The 14186-nt window shown below is 36.8% G+C and overlaps 2 protein-coding genes across 7 annotated transcripts in view; one reads left to right on the top strand and one right to left on the bottom strand.

Annotated features, from left to right (window-relative positions):
• vps13c (vacuolar protein sorting 13 homolog C) overlaps window positions 1–549 on the bottom strand; it is a 48631-nt gene extending 48082 nt beyond the window's left edge. For all 6 annotated transcript variants that reach the window (XM_089129576.1, XM_089129579.1, XM_089129577.1 and 3 more), the window contains exon 1: window positions 326–549. In XM_089129576.1, the coding sequence (XP_088985702.1) occupies window positions 326–425 (100 nt within the window). In that variant the 5' untranslated portion in view covers window positions 426–549. The remainder of the gene's footprint in view (window positions 1–325) is intronic.
• A 3579-nt stretch (window positions 550–4128) lies between these two features.
• tln2a (talin 2a) overlaps window positions 4129–14186 on the top strand; it is a 51500-nt gene continuing 41442 nt past the window's right edge. The window contains exon 1 of the mRNA XM_039662867.2: window positions 4129–4221. The gene's annotated coding sequence lies outside the window, so the exon portion shown is untranslated. The remainder of the gene's footprint in view (window positions 4222–14186) is intronic.

The following is a 14186-nucleotide window of genomic DNA, read 5'->3' as shown; positions in this document are numbered from 1 at the left end:
AATTGTGTGTATACATAATGTGAAATTTACAGGCTTGAATAATGTTTATAACTAAGATACACATCTCATAACAGGGCGTAAACTCTATAAATAAGTAAACCGTATAAATAATGGCTGTTTTCATCGGCTCTGTCCAAACAAATTGACTGACTGCCAATCTTACAGAACAGAAACCAATCAAACATTAATGACACTAATGGTCACTGCAGCAAATGTACACTAGCTTGCACTATATATCGGAATACGACGTTTTGCAACAGAAAACAAACCAGAGGAACAGACGTGCGTTTGTTGTCGACGAGCTGTTTGACGAATGTACGCTTACCTCCCCATATGCCAATCTTAAGCTGCGACTTGTCCAGGTTTTCCACATAATCTCCAATAAACCTATTCAAGAGATCACTGACTAAAGACTCAAACACCATGGTGAGTCGAGAATGACAGTGACACTCGCAGGCAACACGCTAAAATCCCACAATACGCATTTGGTAAGGATACTTCCCTCCTTGTGTGACAGGCGTTTAGACCAATATCGACTCATTCGGTGATCCATTCACACTGTCTGCACATAGGGTCTCGTGATTACATTATAAACAGGCCGGCTAGTTGATTGTAGAACATTGTTTGCAAAGTGAAAGTGTACTAGTGGCTAATGTTCACAAATGAGAGACGCCTAAAGATTCGCAAGATATACAGTTTAAGTTTACTTTAATTTGTCTCCGTGGGATAATCATATTATTCAATTTACCTAAATGTAAATATATTCTGAAATATGAAAATAGGCTATGTATTAATCATTAACTATTTTCATTTGCTGACTGAATTAATATGAATTAATAGGAAATACTTTGATATAGCCTGCGCATAGTTAATTTGTTAGCTGAAATAAAGATGGAGGGGTGGCGGCCTGACTGTGACTGGTGGCATTTTCCCACCTCACATATCCATCAAACTCCCCTTTGTCCCCTGGCTGTGGTTTTCCTTTGGGAAGTTTCCAGGCTCTTCAGACAGATTGGTCCACGTGGTCCTCTGGGAGTCTGGTTGCAAGTTGATCTTATGATGTTTGCGCACATAGAGGCTTTTTTGTCTTTGTGCTGAATCTTTTAAACCTAAACATGTTGTCTAGGATCTCAAACCTGATACTGAAACCTCAAAAGCAGATACTGAAAGATACACTGTAAGCTGCTGTTGTCTGCAAACAAGACTTCCGACTTGGTATCCATATTGCATGCATGCAGATGTTCAATGACAAAATATATTTTAGGCACAGACCTTAATAATTATTCATCCAATTAACAAATTAAAAAATAGCAAAAATCCAGAAAATCACATTGTATGATTTTTAAGTAATTCATTTGCATTTTATTGCATGACATACTGTAAGTATTTGATCACCTACCAACCAGTAAGAATTACCATGTCCAGGCCCATCTGAAGTTTGCTAATGACCATCTGGATGATCCAAGTTCATGTAATCTGATGAGACAAAAATAGAGCTTTTTGAAACTCCACTCGTTGGAGGAAGAAGGATGAGTACAACCCCAAAAACACCATCCCAACCGTGAAGCATGGAGGTGGAAACATCATTCTTTGGGGATGCTTTTCTGCAAAGGGGACAGGACGACTGCACCGTATTGAGGGGAGGATGGATGGGGCCGTGTATCCTGAAATCTTGCCCAACAACCTCTTTAGTAAGAGCATTGAAGATGGGTCGTGGCTGGGTCTTCCAGCACGACAATGACCCGAAACACACAGCCAGGGCAACTAATGAGTGGCTCTGTAAGAAGCATCTCATGGTCCTGGAGTGGCCTATAGCCAGTCTCCAGACCTGAACCCAATAGAAAATCTTTGGAGGGAGCTGAAAGTCAGCGACAGCCCCGAAACCTGAAGGATCTGGAGAAGAAGGTCTGTATGGAAGAGTGGGCTGCAGTGTGAAGTCTGCTTTTCTGATGTATCAAATACTTAAGTAATGCAATAAAATGCAAATGAATTACTTAAATCATACAATGTGATTTTCTGGATTTTTGATTTCGATTCCGTCACTCACAGTTGAAGAGTACCAATGATAAAAAATACAGACTTCTACAATATTTGTAAGTGTGAAAACCTGCAAAATAGGCAGTCATATACTTGTTCTCCCCACTGTATTAGCAAAAGTATTTCATTCTCAGGTAATAAAGTCAAATGTACGTTACAATTTTACCTGATGACGAATAATGTTATAATGTTTAGCTATATGTAATGTCTCTGTGCCTGTTCTTTTTTGCTCCACTGTTTTGTTTGTGTTTTGTTTAGCTCCCCCATCCCCCCTTTGGCTTTGAATGACAAATAACACATCCACACTGTCAATAAAATGAATCCACACCTTCCTTCCACACCTTCAATAAAATGAATCTTCCAGCCCCCAGGTTCATTGTAATGGAAATAACAGTTGGTGCTTCCTTATTCAAGAAAATGATGAGAGCAACAGCCCCATCTATGGGTGAATGGATGTAAGTTTGAAAATAAAAACGCACATTTGAAAAAAAGACACAAATTTGTAAAAAAAATTTAATCTAAAATATCGATGCCAAAAAGTAAGAGAATAACTAGTTACAATAGGGTTGAACAGTCATTTGAGTACAATTCTTAATAACTGGAGAATTAATTAAAGTTGTCTTAAAATCACATCATCATTTTACAAATATAATGTATGTTTTTTTTTAATTTACTGCCTAACCAATTTATTACTCATATTAAAGTTGTTCCAAGTTCAGGAAGGTGACGTCATAGATGTAGGCCTGTACCTGTTTCCTGCAAAACATTGATCAAATAGCTGTTCTCTAAATCTAAACCAGGCATCTGTGCCTAAATATTTTTTTCATTATTGAGAAATTGAATTATTTCCTGTGTTAAATTCATAATAGTCATCATTTCAAAAGACCACAAAGCTTAATGCACAGCCTGACAGCATGGTAACATCATAAGAAAAACAAAAACCCTGACAGGACCATGCTGTAATACGACACTTTGATCCAAAGAGAGAAGCATTTAGGCTCTGGAGACACAAACTAATGTGGTCTAATGGTCTGTGATTCAAAGTACATTTTATAGGGATAAGGATCAGCAGAAATTCCTACAAGGTTGTCAGTATGGTTTTGAAAGCCACATATTTCATGATAGAGGGTGATATAGGGTGCTCAAAAGGGTGAATTTTGAGTTTTTAGAGCAGGATAGGTGTTCTCCATAGAATGTGTGGAATGTTGCTGTGGGCTCACCCCTGTTTGAGCTTTTTTGGGTCAACACTTCTGTAACACATTCCAGGTGCCTGACCACACAATCCATGACTGCTTCAGGTTATATCCCCTAAAACTGACCAGATTATTTACAACTGTACATCTAAAACAGAGAGTAGGCCTAATACAGTGAAGAGGAGAATTTTTTTCTCTGTGATGCTGGAAATTTGTAATTGTATGGGATTTAAAAAGGGGGTCAAATTGCCCTGATGATTTATTTGATTTATTTATTAAAAATGTAATCAGTGAAAACATTTTATTTTTTTGATATTCCATGAATTCTTCTAAAAAATGTGCTTTCAAGAAAATCAATGTCATTTTCTTGACCATAGGTCAAATTGAGCTGTATTCATTTCCTATGGAATTTTGAGACAGCACTATTTTTGGATACATTTTTGTCAATAATAATATTTATTTTCTTAAAAATGTATGGATTACTTAATGTGAAATGTCCTGCCTCAAATGCAAAGATCCTTTTCACATTGTTAAATGTGGCAAGTGATTCATAGTAGAATACTTTATATTTATTAGTTCAGAGTTTGTTTATTTGTGCATTGCATATGGTTAAATAGTATCATAGTTTTCAGCCTATGATGGCTAAAGTTGCCAGTCTTGTTATATATACAGGCCTAATGGTATATATATATATATATATATATATATATATATATATATATATATATATAAAATATTATTATGTAATAGGCTACTAATTTAGTAATAGCCTACTAAAGCGCAGAAGAAGGCCGACTACAAATCAATCATGACTACATTCCCCTTAATTCAGGTCCACATGACGCATTTCCTCTATTCCCCCTTCGGCTGGGCTCGGTAAATTCCGTAGATCGAAAAGGGATTTACTCCAAAGAGGCAGGACAAGACCGTAGTTTACTCTGCACCGAGCGGCTGAGAGCTTGCAATGAAACTGCGGTAAACAAACTCACCGGTAAGACCCAGTGTGCTCAGATTTCAGTGTTTGGAAGATTGTGCACAGAAAGATCCGCGATCGTTGTGCGTTATGTAGCCTATTAATACGGCAAGACTGTTCTCACATGCTGTGTTGAATGGATTGGGATTTGGAGGTGCGTGGAAATAAGCAGTGTGTGCGGGAAAGAGACGTGCTTAGAGTCCTTATCTCATCTGACATGATACACATGCTTCACCAGTTGCTAATGAGGAGAATTAATTCATGCGCACATTAATCGATGGGAACATTGTGGGTATCTGCATTGTAATTGGTAAGTTTAACTAGGTTACTTAAAGTAACGTTTGTCTCTTTAATGGGAAGACTGATGATGAATGATATTTGCATTGAGGCAAATGTTAGCTCGCGCTTTCACGAGACGGAGAGACCATGGATGAATCTAAACGGCTGTCATATAAGAAATACATTTTTTTAAAACTTGGCGAGGCTTGCATGTTTTTTTCTAAATATGTAATGCTTAACTTTTGTGGATTGCAACTATATACCCAACGTTACCGTCATATTCAGCACATCATCATGTGTTTGATAAAAGTTTATTAGTTAATTTCAGATTAAAAATGATGGTCGTTTTTAAGTAGAATTTTATAGCCTATTTTACCTGATTTATTAGGGCAGAATATACCTTCTTTAGAATAATTAATTTACACTGGTTATATCATAACAAGCATAATAATTCAAAAGTAGCCTATTATTTCCAGCTTCTCTCTCAATCCGCGTTACTTACTAACCCTACCCGCAAATGTAAATACTCTGACAATGTTTAGACATTTAAACGCTCTTAACTAGCCTACACCAATCCAGCCTTAGCAGAATTGGGATAAAATAATTTTGTGGTTGTCCAGACCACTGTAGAAGGTCCAGACACATGCAGCCCATGCTGACGCCACACCCCTCTGTGTCATCACATTTAAACACCCCCTCAGACGTTTGCAAATGTATACTTGTGGATTCGCCATTGTTCTTTAAAGATGTATTGTTTGGCTTTCACTACATTACTCACTCTACTTTTTATCTAATTCACTGTTATTTGCCGAATTGCTTAGGTTCACTTCAGTAAGTTTAACAAACATATGTTTATTGGTTTTGAGATCATAATAAGTGAGACCCAGGGCAAGTTGTCACAAAGGTTATCTCAGGTTTTGATTACACAAATATGTCTTCTCTAGCATTAGTTTGGCACGTTGGCTTACAACAGATTGTTCAATACTGTTGTTATATTTTGTAATTTTATACTTTGAAGGTTTTTTTATGGCTGAAACAAAAAAAATATTGTATATTATCTATTTCATGAGGGTTTTTTATGTTAATATAGCTGAGCATTCTATTATAAGCTATTTATTGGTATGTTCCCATTCTGACACCTTACACCATAGTGGTACAATGTGTCCCAACATCATGCTACTTTTGTACTTTTATTCTTTGTCATATTCTGTTGGCATTTTAAAAACTGAAGAGAAAAAAAACCTTATGAAAGGAGATGCCATACAAAGATGAGTATCTTTCTTTTTCATGAATTTTCATTGACATGGTTGTTCAGATTATGCTAAATGAGAGTTGCTTTGCATAGGTTAATCATCTGTTTTGTTACTATACGAAGGTATGCAAGTACATTGTTCTTTTTGCTTTGACACTTCTTTTCAGCTTCATCTTGATTGTCATTGTCAGGGTCATGTACTAACCTTTTCCAATAGTGCTTTTTTAGTGACCGTCTGGTAAAGAAAGTTTCTCTTACATCATGAGCAGAACTCGTGTATCCAACACATTCCTAAGGTTTTTAAGCACTTTTATGAGTCAGTGTAACTCATCCTCCCCTCTCACTCTCTTTCTAAGAGCTTGTAATCTCTTTTTAAGATGCACGGAATTGCAGGACTGTTGGTTTTATTTTAGTTTTTACCTTTTATCAGCTCTGTAGACCTACTTTGCTTTTAAAGTCTTAAGTTCATCTTCCAGTATTCAATGTCTGACCTGAAGGAGACAGACAGGTCTGCTTACTGTGTATGTGGTGATGGACTGCTGATGCTGATGAATCCAGTAGCTTAGGAAAAGGCATTAAGTAGAGTACTATCCGCTGTCCCTTTGATAAACTGCATGCTGCGTTTTATCACCGCTGTCACTTTTATTGGTAGTTTGCCCATGGGTCTACCTCATTGGAAAGGTTCCTGTTATTTAGAATGAGTGTACACTGTATAGGTGAACACGTTCTTTGACTTGTGCTATAGCGAATCATCACTTGTCCCTTTCCTCACTTCAATAATGTCCCACATATTCTCATTTACAATACCATTTAATTGTAAGGCCAGAATCAGCTGTGTAAACGAGACTGTAAATAAAGGAAAGGGTTCCCTTATGTCACGGATCAGTTGGTTTCTTTAGGAAGAATTAGGCATATGTCATATGTGTAAAACGTGCCATCTTATAATAGAACCTCAAACAGTCCATTCATTTGTTCTCTTTTCTTTAAATTATGAATGGTCAGGTCACTCATCACAAAATGTCACTTTTGTTTATTTTTCCAGGCACTTATAGTTCAGTTAAGCCTGCTGCTACTATGAACAATATTACATGAGAAATGAGGTCTGTCTGCTAATCATACCCTTTATTATATTGAGGTTGACCCATGTCAGCCAACATAGGTTATGATTGTGTTTGTTTAGAAAAATAGTTTTCCTCGCTAATTTGCCACTTATTGTCATCATTTACACTATCGTTAAAATTGTGGGATCGGTAAGATTATTTTAAAATTATAGTACACAGTAGAACTGAAATATTGAGAAATATGATCATCATTATTATTACATTTTAAAATATATTTTATTACTGTTTTGGCAAAGCTGAGTCATTACTCCAGGCTTCAGTGTCACATGATCCTTCAGAAATCATTCTAATGTGCTGCTTTGGTGCTCTAGAAACATGACTCTATTATTATTATCAATATTGAAAACAGTTAAAAGAAGCACATTTTATTTTTCATGATTTTTAGTGATTAATAGAGAGTTCAAAAGAACAGCATTTGGTTTCTGAAATAATATAAATCTTTTGTAACATTACTGTCACTTGTGATCAGTGTTAACTCATCCTCGATAAAAGTGTTAATTCTCAATCTTACTGACCCCAAACTTTTAAACAGTATATATTAAGAACATTTCACTATATACTGTATGTCTTTGGACCACCTGCAATCTTGGTATTTTTGTTTTGTTTAATGTAACAGGAATTGTAGCAAACAGATGTAGACTAGTGAGGGCATTCAAAGGAGTCTCTGAACACCTGCCATGTTCTGCCCAAATCTAGTTTTACCTTGGACAAGTGTTGCATTTTCCATTCCACATTCCAGAGAACCACTAGAAAATGGCTTCTGAGTCAGTATATGTGTTTTTACAAATGGTAAAATTCATGTCGTTCTGAATGCCACATTATCAGACAACTTAGTTCTTTTACAAGCCCTCATGTCATTCCAAACTTGTATGATTGTCTTTCTTACATTGAACACAAAATGAGAAGCTTAGCAAACTATACTTGAATGAGCAGCTGCTGTCATCAAGCTCCAAAATGTGTTAAAAAAAAAATCATCATTTTGTTCATCATTGAAAACATCATTGTGTTCATAGAAGGAATAAAGTGGTTTGGAACATAATAGAATGAGTAAATAACAGAATTTAAATTTGTGAACTTCCTTGAAGAATTTGTATTCACACAGAAAGTTGAGGTGGCAGTCTGACTGAAACTTCTCCTCAAATGCAGCGGTTATTATTAGCTGGGGTGTCGTTGTGTATGCGGGTGTCACATCCTTTTGCTCCAGTGAGTTCTGAGCACGACAAAGAAACTGATAAAACACTACACCTCCACACACTACACAGTCGTCATTCTCTCTTTTTGAGCTGTAATTTCCTTATTTTGCCACTCACTTCTATCTACACCTTCATCTTGAATGAAAATGCCTAGTTGTTTAGTCTGGCTTCAGAAGCTTTAGGTTTGAGTTGTGATACACGTCACAAAACCCTCTCAGTTGACTGTTATAAGAACCAATTACAATAGACATTTTGTTTGGCTCAAATTTGTGTTCATAGATCTTGCTTTTATGAGAGAGCTATTCCCAAAAATGAAAAGTCTGTTGTTTACTCACCCTCATGTCATTCCCAGAGAAAAATTCCACATAAGAAAGTAAGTCTTATTTATAAGTTACTTGAAAATTACTCATTTTAGTTCTTGACTTTTGGAATACTGATTTTATTTAATTAGGAAATTAATACTTTTGATTTATTTAATTAGGAAATTAATACTTTTATTTAGCAAGGATGCATTAAATTGATTAAGTGACCGTAAAGAATTTTACATTACAAAATATTTCTCAAACTCTCTGTTCATCAAAGAAACCTAAAAAAGTAATAGCCTATTTCACAAAGATATGAAGCATTACGGCCATTTTTTTTAAACGTTGATGATAATAATAAATGTTTTTATGAGTAAATCAGCATATAAGAATGGTTTCTGAAGTATCATGTGACTCTGAAATTCAGATTTGCACAGGAATAATTACATTTTAAAATATATTAAAAAAGAAAAACTGTCATTATAAATTGTAATAATGTTTCACAATATTACTGTTTTTACTTTGATTTTGATGAAATGCAGTCTTGGTGAGCATAACTTGGAAAATACATGGGGAATAACATGCAAAGTGTTTACCCAACAAAATGCCAGGCTCCATACAGGCAGACACAGGACACCTATTGGAGCCTTGGAGTTGAGTTTGACTCTGGGGGCCTGAGGCTGTTTCTACCCCCACATTCTCTGTGCCGAAAAAGGATCCAGGACAGGTCAGTCTGTTATATTAGGAACTCCTGCTATTGCTGCCTCCCCTTCAGCAGAATGGCTAACTGGCTCATCGTGATCTTTTGTGCTCACTAAGAGTTGGTTGCCAGAATGGGCAGATACAATTACCATCCAAACTGCTATGAGGGTTCATGCAAGCTGCTCTAATTTGAACACATTCCACTGGAGCAGTAGATGAGCGAGCTAAGAAAGGTGTTGAGAGAAAAATTCAGTGGTCTGATGGATTGTTGGACAATGTATTGGGTAAAGAACATGTCTTTACCTAGTACATTCCAAAGCTAAAACATTACATGCAATGGTGCTTTTTCTGTCAGGGTATATTTTGGGAATTTCGGGGCATCCTTTGCCCTCTGACATGAAGCTCAGTATGGTTACATGAAATCAGAGAGTCGAGGAGGGTTTTCTGAGCCAGTCTACAGCTGGTTGGGTGGCGTAGATATCTGGCATTCCCAGATTCCCTGTATTGTAGAGCTGACAGACTATATTCTCTCTCTCTCTTTCTCTTTCTCTCAATACACTCTTAGAAGAAATGGTTCTATTTAGAACCAGAAATGGTTCCATCCCCCGCTTCATATATGGAACTCCAAAATGGTTCTATATAGAACCATTTTTTTGGGTAAAAGGTTCTATTGGCCAAGTATGGAACCCCAGGGTTCTATATAGAACCCAGTGGAACCCTTTTTTTAAGAGTGTATAGAACCTTTTAGGGGTTCCAAATATGGAGCACTGATAGAACCTTTTAAGGTTCTATATAGAACCTTTTCTTCTAAGAGAGTATGTATAAACAAAAATAAATGTATTATTACTTGATAGTAATTGTTTGGGTGTTTGTCTGTATGTTTATTGCTATTCTAAAAAAAAAAATTGTTTCCTCTATTTTAAGATATTGATTTTACTTTTGCCATCCACTAGCAGACACTTGTAGGGATAGTTTACCCAAAAAAAAAATATATATATATTTTATCATTTATTAATTACTATTACTTTCTTTGCTGGAACATAAAATATATGATTAAAGATATAAATATATGTAGAGAATAAATCTCTGTAGGTTTTCTTTACAGAATAAAAGTCGGTGGGGTCTTTGATAAAGTTTAGAGTTGTGAAGAATCACATGATACAACTTTGTAAACTGAACATGCAGAAATGATCTATCCTTTCTATCATCTATCACTCACCTGGGTTATTTAGGTACATCGTCAACTCAAGTATTATAAACATGCAAGTTAAGTTACATTTATATAGCTATATATATAGCTTGGCAACACAGTTCTTTAAATGGACCCTGCTGGTCCTAAATGACAGATGGATCTATAGAGTCAACATGGATCTCAAGACCATTTGGGTATTATTAGAGTTAATATTTTCAGATAATTGTGTTTTTGTGATTTGTCATGACCTTTTTAAATCTTATTTACTGCAGGAGTATGTTGATATTCTTTTGTAAGAGTGTTTTCACCCGCAATGTGTTACCTACACTTCTTTACATGTAGATAAATGTCATTTTTCAACAACATTGTTTGTCTTGCTGAGAAAAAAAACATATCTTCATATCTTCAAACATATCTCCATTGCATGAAGATGAGTCGGGTGGTGTCTTAGTCTGTGTCCAATTTTATCTGTCTCTGTCTGTGTATCAGTCTCAATCTCAGTTTACTACCTTCTTGGCCCCCCTCTGTCCTTCTAAACTTGGAATTTGGCTTGACGTAGAGATGCTAATATTTGTCGACCATCCGTTTAACCTTCACAGGGCTATGTGTTGACAGCTGTCTAAATTTTGGATTATGAATGTTTGCCTTTTTTCAAAAATCTTTTTCATTGGTAAATCAATCATAAAAAAACATTCTTTTAAAAGTTGTTCTTGGTTTTGCGAAAGGGGGGGATGTTGCTTTAACACACTTGATAAACACACTTGAAGACAGACAGAACTGTTTAAGTAATTTTAAGTGCAAATGGAAAATCGTAACGATAAAAGATGACATATTTTAATGTTCTGCGCAAATACAGGTTTCTAAAAATACACTTTGTTTACACAAATTACTGCCCTTTAGGACAAGATCTTGTTGAAGACTATGAGGGATTTGGAGCCAGATGTTACTTCCTACATGTCCCGTAGATCTATATAAGTAGATTTGTTGTTTATGGGCGAGAACAACACCAGTGGGCTTCCAGCCAATAGTGTTGTATAGCCAGCCACACAGAGAGGAAAAGCCAAACCTGGGTGTCATGTTCCATGACTGTTACCTCCCCCCCTATACTTTATCCCCCTCTCAATGTGGATCACTTTTTGGAAAGGGTGTCATGAGAATTCCAGCTGGATTCGATTACATGCGGAGAGCTCTGCGTTAATCAAATGCTTGAAAATAGCCTGTTATTTGTGTGGTATGCCATCAGAGTCCCCTAATGCTGAAATAAATGGATACAACAGACTATTTAGGCTCCTGACTGGCATGTTTACTGGAAGGCTCTGTGGCGTAATCCTCTGAGGTGCATCTCGTAGCACAGGACATAATGTCCATAACCAGATCTGTGTGATCTGTTACAGCTGTTTGCTCTGAGGTCATAGTTGTGGCTCCGAAAATCATATGATCCGTACCTTACATGTGGGCGGAATTTCAACTGTGGTTCTTCCTGGCAGTGTATACGTCATTTGTTAAAGTTTGCAGATGATACTCTAGTGGCTGTACTTCTACTCTATTTGAGAACAGACTACTTAGTTCTCATTAGCTGGCACTGGCAGTGGTTTTAGTGGCTAATCCCCACAATCACAGTGACACTTCAGATTAAGCTGTGTCTAGCGCTGCTCATTTTTCACCGGAATAGCTAGCTGCTTTATGCTTCATGTAAAATGTTGCCCCAGTCGTGTTAAACGAGCTTGATTGGCAGTGAAAATACAGTCATTAAACCAGCTAATGACTAGCAAGAGACTGCTGATTGGCTGCTCGGCTGCAGCTGGAGATGCTTTTGCGGATGTTATTAGAGTTGACTGAAGTCTATTTCCATTTGCAAACTGTTTCGCTATTACTGTTTGCAAAATATGTTGGAGGCATTATTTTTGCTCCATTTCTGGAATGATCGGACTTTTTTTGACATATTGAATGGAAATTACCTCTATTCGAACGATGAGGGTGTTTGTGCATGTATATAGAAGTGTGTCCCATCTCAATGTGCAGCAAACTAAAAGTACACCATTGTTCGGTTCATTTCCTTAAAGTGTAAACTCTGGTTCTGTAGGTCCATCAAAATATAGTTTAAGCATCCCATCTTGGGTTACTTATGGAAGACAGGTGGAAATAAAATCAGTGTATGTCTGTGCAGTTTTGTTTTTGAATCACATCAATTTAATTGTGTTAAACAGATGTTGCACCATGTAGCTGTTCCAGTGTAAAGCCATGTCAATCACGTGATCCACAACATGAGCTGGCTGCCAGTGCAGTAGAAATTTCTACGTTTGTCTGCCCCCTTTTTGGAGGGTAATTATTTTAGAATGATGGTTTAATGTGCCCTCCTACATTTAAAAATCATTCATACACCCCTGTGCCCAGGCTAGACTATTCCTGCTGTGAGTTAATCTAGCCTGGAAGCATATTGAGTTTTGCTGATCCAGCAGGAATGTTGCTTGTCTTTCAAGGGGCAGGCCTGCTAACAGTTAACCGGTCTGTGACAACACAGACTTTACATTTGGCCAGAAACCCAAGGATTTCAGAATTAGCTGATTTTGCAGCTCCGTTTCCTTGAATGCTCTTTTGAACTTAAATGGATAGTTGCCCCAAAAATCCAAAATTCATGATATAGAGGGAATGCGCGTGACGTCACCGTCGGTCGGAGTGCCTGCAGTTCCTCACAGTGAGTGGCAAAAAGACTGAGCAGCTGTATATGTGTTCAGCGTGAATGCCGCGAAAAGCAAACACAACACACACAAATAAAGTGGGAAAGAGCTTTGCGATTGATTGTAGGCCTACAACTAGATTTGACAAAACATCGGAGGTATATTTTTACAGACTGCTATGGAAAGAGGAGCAAATGGATCGCTGCAATTCACAGAAACAACTGGACTCCAGTCAGCGAAAGGTGGATTTGCAGTTATCATTTTGTGTCAATATGCTGAATTTAGCTGGAAAACCATACCCATATATTTTGTATTGTTATATACATTATCAGCTCATCAATTAAATATTTATCATTGCATATTCTGCTTTATTGGATGTTTTTTAATTAAAAAAAATGTTTTTTTTATTAGAAAAAGTTTTAGGGCTGGACGATATGATGATGTATATAGTCTATATATAACACTGATATAAGTGATCATCCGGATTTAGACCTATATCTATATTATATTTATATAAAGCGTTCACTGGCAAATTTGCTTTACGTTTAGGTCTTGATTTATTTCCCTGGTGTCGAAATCAGGCAAACATAAATGTTAGGCAACACGATTCCCGGCTGCATGTCAATATCCATGGATCGTTGGATCTTTAGTAAGTTAAAGATAATACACTATATTGAGTGCAAGATTTAGTTTAAATCAATAAAATTGTTCGATTTAGTCGCATTTCCGCAGTTTTCCCCTATTAAATCCAGTCACGCAGCAGATCTTTTGCCACTCGGTCAGGCTGAGGGGGGTTGTCACGCGGGAAAGTCACGTTTCAAATGCATTCCCTCTATTCCAAAACCCATAAGACTTATGTTCATCTTCTACAAATGAAGAGACTGTTAATGCAGTGGAACTCGTTTCTCGTTTCTTTCTCTTCCACTAGGAGCCAGAGCCTGTATCCCTAAAGATTCTGAGAATCCTCTCAGAGAGCTCCTAACTTAACCAGGAGTTTTAGCTTCGAAGTGATTCCTGAACATTTTCAGTGAACTCTGACAAGGAAAGGATGGAAAATCCTATCATAGTGAGGAGGTGTGGTTGACCCCGTTGCTAGGTACAGTATGAGTCATCATTTCAAAAGCCATGATTGGTTGATCCTTCAAGTTTGATGAAAATGAACTTTTGGTGATAATGAGCATGAGGATATACCCTCAAATCAATAAACATAATTATACACTCTAGTCTTATGCAAACTGTAATTGTAAATAAGATTTCACATTCA

This window comes from Pimephales promelas, chromosome 1 (genome assembly GCF_988280905.1).
Source record: "Pimephales promelas chromosome 1, fPimPro1.hap1.1, whole genome shotgun sequence".
Lineage (NCBI taxonomy): Eukaryota > Metazoa > Chordata > Actinopteri > Cypriniformes > Leuciscidae > Pimephales > Pimephales promelas.
Note: the sequence above shows the minus strand (reverse complement) of the source record. Positions and strands in the feature narration are given on the sequence as shown.